Source organism: Anoplopoma fimbria, chromosome 5 (assembly GCF_027596085.1).
Source record: "Anoplopoma fimbria isolate UVic2021 breed Golden Eagle Sablefish chromosome 5, Afim_UVic_2022, whole genome shotgun sequence".
NCBI lineage: Eukaryota > Metazoa > Chordata > Actinopteri > Perciformes > Anoplopomatidae > Anoplopoma > Anoplopoma fimbria.
The window spans coordinates 10,771,018-10,774,676 of NC_072453.1; the positions used below are offsets into that span (position 1 = coordinate 10,771,018).

At 40.4% G+C, this 3,659-nt stretch overlaps 1 protein-coding gene across 1 annotated transcript; it reads right to left on the reverse strand.

Annotated features, from left to right (window-relative positions):
• Nucleotides 1–594: 594 nt before the first annotated feature.
• LOC129091510 (stonustoxin subunit beta-like) lies at nt 595–3,427 on the reverse strand. The gene is made up of 3 exons (XM_054599166.1): nt 3,334–3,427; nt 1,268–2,728; nt 595–1,160 (listed from the first exon to the last, which is right to left on the reverse strand). Exons 1-3 carry the CDS (start codon nt 3,422–3,424, stop codon nt 595–597), a joined length of 2,118 nt encoding a protein of 705 aa, XP_054455141.1. The 5' UTR covers nt 3,425–3,427.
• Nucleotides 3,428–3,659: the final 232 nt, after the last annotated feature.

The window sequence follows — 3,659 nt, forward strand, 5'->3', positions numbered from 1 at the left end:
CTCTACAGTCTGAAAGACAGGCTTGGGGCTGCAGGCCATTCAAACAATGGGCGAGTGTTAAAAACGCTGTGTGTGAATGGGTTGTTAAAATACCTGCTACAGCCAGCAGGATCATTGGCTAAAATTATAAAAAATATACCAGAGGGTTATAGACATGATTTTAGCTTGATTTAAGGCATGACCATCAGGGGACTTACAAAATGTCTCCTGTTTGCAGTTCAGTCCCCTGCTAGTGACTGGTTTACGATGCCTAAGTCCACTGTTGTATAGGAAGGTAAGTGTGCACACACACACACACACACACACACACACACACACACACACACACACACACACACACACACACACACACACACACACACACACACACACACACACCTCTATGTGATCTACATAAGTAATCGACACCATCAGACATTTTTACATGAGCTTTGATTGTATTTGTCAACATATTGTTATAATGATCAAGAATTAGAACAGGAAGTAACAATTAAAAACATTTATGTAACGTATAAAACAATGGAAGTTTAAAATGATTGAACTCCCATCTCTCTATTACCAGACCAATAATCTAACAAGTCATTGCCATTGATCTTATTCAAATGGATGCAGGTAGACATAGTTGTTTTCATATTCAAACCAGAAGCCTGGGTAAACAGGATCAGTGAATGTGGTGTTAAAGGTGTAGAGGTGGCTCAGTGTGTCAAAGGAGACTTTGTAGAAGGACAGAGTGCCAGCAGGCCAGTCCAGATACACCCCAAGTATGGGACAGCCATCAGAGGGAAAAGGATCTTCCTTTATCTTACCATTATGATATGCCTCTATTATGTGACTATCCCAGCCTAAATATTGGAGTAAAGCCCACGATATGGAATTATCTCCAAGACTGCTCTGTAAACCACCTCCCTTTCTGTCAATTCTCTTGTATGCAACACCTACATAAATAGATTCATCAGAAGTTGAATCATCCTTCCACTCTACCTCCCAGTAATGGCGCCCAGATAACCCCTCTCTGCACAGCACCTGAGGATGTGTATCAAACCTCTCTGGGTGATCAGGATAATTATGCCAAGCTGATCCTTTTGTTGCCTTCTTGTTTCCCTCAGACAGAGTGAGGTAGTTCTGTGCAGTGTTTGGGTCCAGTGTGAGATCACAGGCATCTGATGGAGAGACCAAAACAAATTAATTAATTCTGATTGTCAAACAGGTTTCTGAAGGACAGTAATTAGTACGGCTTATCTTTGACTCAAAAACATGAATAACTTACACCAGATCAGATCTCTTTTGTCTGTGATCTGTGCAGGAGGAAGGTCAGGTTTTGAAAAATCTTCAGTGACCAGAATGCCCTTCTTGTAGTGGTAGATGGTTGCTCCTTTGTATTTCTCATTTGGAATGACTGTGATGAGGAAACGGAACTGGTTGTTGTTCTTCTGTGTTTTGGAGAGGTCATGGAACACTTTGGCTTTTTCTCTCATTATGGTAACAACTTCATCTGAGAAGAACCACTGGTCTTCATTGGTACTCCCTAATTTAGGGGAGTCTAGGTAGGTGGCCATCTCATCAAGGTAGGTATCACCCCTTTTTATGGAGGTGCAAACAAAGCAGAGAGCATCATCAACACCTTGAGCAAAAATCTCTCTGTCCAGCTCAGACTGATTACGGACGATCTTTGCTCCCTCCATAGTATCTACACAGGATCTGATGATGGTGATTTCTCTCTCTTTATCATCCAGCCACTTGCTTAGTTTTTCTTGAGTGAATGGTGACTTGTCTCTCTCTTCAAAGAATTCTTCTGCTGGGCTCTCATCTTCTTTTCCTTCACGGATGGAGGGAAGTTTCTTGGCCATGGTCTGCTGGAGGTTAGATGCATAGTGTTGACACAATTTTTTTAAAGTGCTTAACTCTTCCTGAATATGTGGAACATTCTTTACCACCCTGTCTTCAAGAGAATCGTTGCATCTCATTTGTATTTCCCTCAAATCTTCAAGAGCATCCTGTGTCTTCCTCACCAGTCCAACGCTGATCCCACTCGTCAGCTCAGGAGCTTCGGGATACAAATTCTTCAGTGGCATCAGCCAGACCTTCAATGGGACAGAATTCTCTCCGTTTTCTCCCAGTAGCTTTGGAAGTTGTACGTAGGTCTTCACTGCCTCTTCATATGTTGCAGGGTTGCTTTCAAGGATGAAGTCTCCGAAGAATTTACAGGAGCATTTTGCAGTCAGGGCTTTTTCTTCATCAGTCAGCTTGATGCCAACTCTGCCCTCAACATTAAATGAGGGGATCTTGTTTATCACAGCTTTCATGTTGCCCTGGATGTCTTGAACACTGCTGGCGTCTAACTTCTCACTGTCAAACACAAAGAAAGCATTTGCCCCATAAAGGATGCCCGTGACTACATGTGTTGCCGAGCTCTTCTTTATAACATCTATTTGGTGGGTGTCTAGGGTTACTTTGTCAATAATTGACAACTGTTTGAAGTTGGTGGTAGATTTGTACTGACACGTCACTCGGCTCTGATTCCTGAATTTCTTCTGATCATTCAGATACTTGGCAGATCCTTCGATTTCAATCAGTCCACATAGGAAACTGGCCTTCAGAGAAGCTTCAACATCCAGCAGAGTGGACTTGGATTCAATGGAGTCAGATGCAGTAATTTCAAATAGACTGCTGGGTTTAACGCTTTCAGTTATCTTCCCTTTTAGAGATTCATCGTCCCACAACGTCAAACCTATAGAATTCAGAAAATGTTAGCTATCGACTCAAGCAGGATTATTATTTAGTTAAATAAAGTAATTTAATCATTTTCAAAAACAGAAAGATGAAGAAGAAGCAACTAGGCACAGTTAAGAGGCAGAGGGGAAAAGGAGGAGGAGGTTGAATATTAGTTTTCTTTTCTCAAAAGGTCTGAAGAGTAAGTAAGTTTTTATTGTGATGGCAGTTCCTTTTAGTAATGTTTGTAAAGTTTTTAGATAGTTTGCTAATTAATCATACAAAAATCTTGCGGTCCATAATCAACGCTAGCTTACAAGCTGTTGGATTCTAAAAGAGCAAGTAAGAAACAAGGACAAGTTTCACAAGAATAATGACAATTCAACCGTCTTATTTATCACAGTATAAAATATCAGCTACTAACATATCATGCTTCCCTAAAACTTTTAACTAATGAATGTTCACAACTACATTATTGAATTAAAAAGCAATTAGCTAAATTATTTTAATAGTGCAAATGGATGTTAAGAGGTTAGGTTAAGATAGTGAGATGATTTCAAAGTTCCTTTAAGCAGAGCTGTGACAGGCAGATACATCTAGAAATATATGTAGTCTAAGACATACCTGGGATCAGTACATCTTTCCCAGCATCATAGAGCATTCCTAGGGTGAAAGGTCGACCCAGGGCAGCAACTTTCATGAGATCTGAGGCCATCTCTCCAACCTGATGAGAAAAGTGATCACACAGCCTTCAGTATTTAAATTACACTCTTAAACATTTAGAGTATTGATAGTTTATAACACTTAAGTCAACTCTACTCCTTGACTCAACAAAAAAACGGCAAAGATAAGAGACATAAAAACAGCCTGTTAGAAATGCAGTTATTTCCCTGTAGACACTAGTCTGACAGTGATAGTTTGACACAGACTGGAGATCAGGTAAACTCTAA

Coding starts and splice junctions, on each gene's coding strand:
- LOC129091510 (XM_054599166.1), bottom strand. CDS start 3,424: ATGGCCTCAGATCTCATGAAAGTTGCTGCCCTGGGTCGACCTTTCACC. Junction 2,729..3,333: donor GAAAGATGTACTGATCCCAG/GTATGTCTTAGA, acceptor TGAATTCTATAG/GTTTGACGTTGTGGGACGAT. Junction 1,161..1,267: donor CAAAAGAGATCTGATCTGGT/GTAAGTTATTCA, acceptor TCTCTCCATCAG/ATGCCTGTGATCTCACACTG.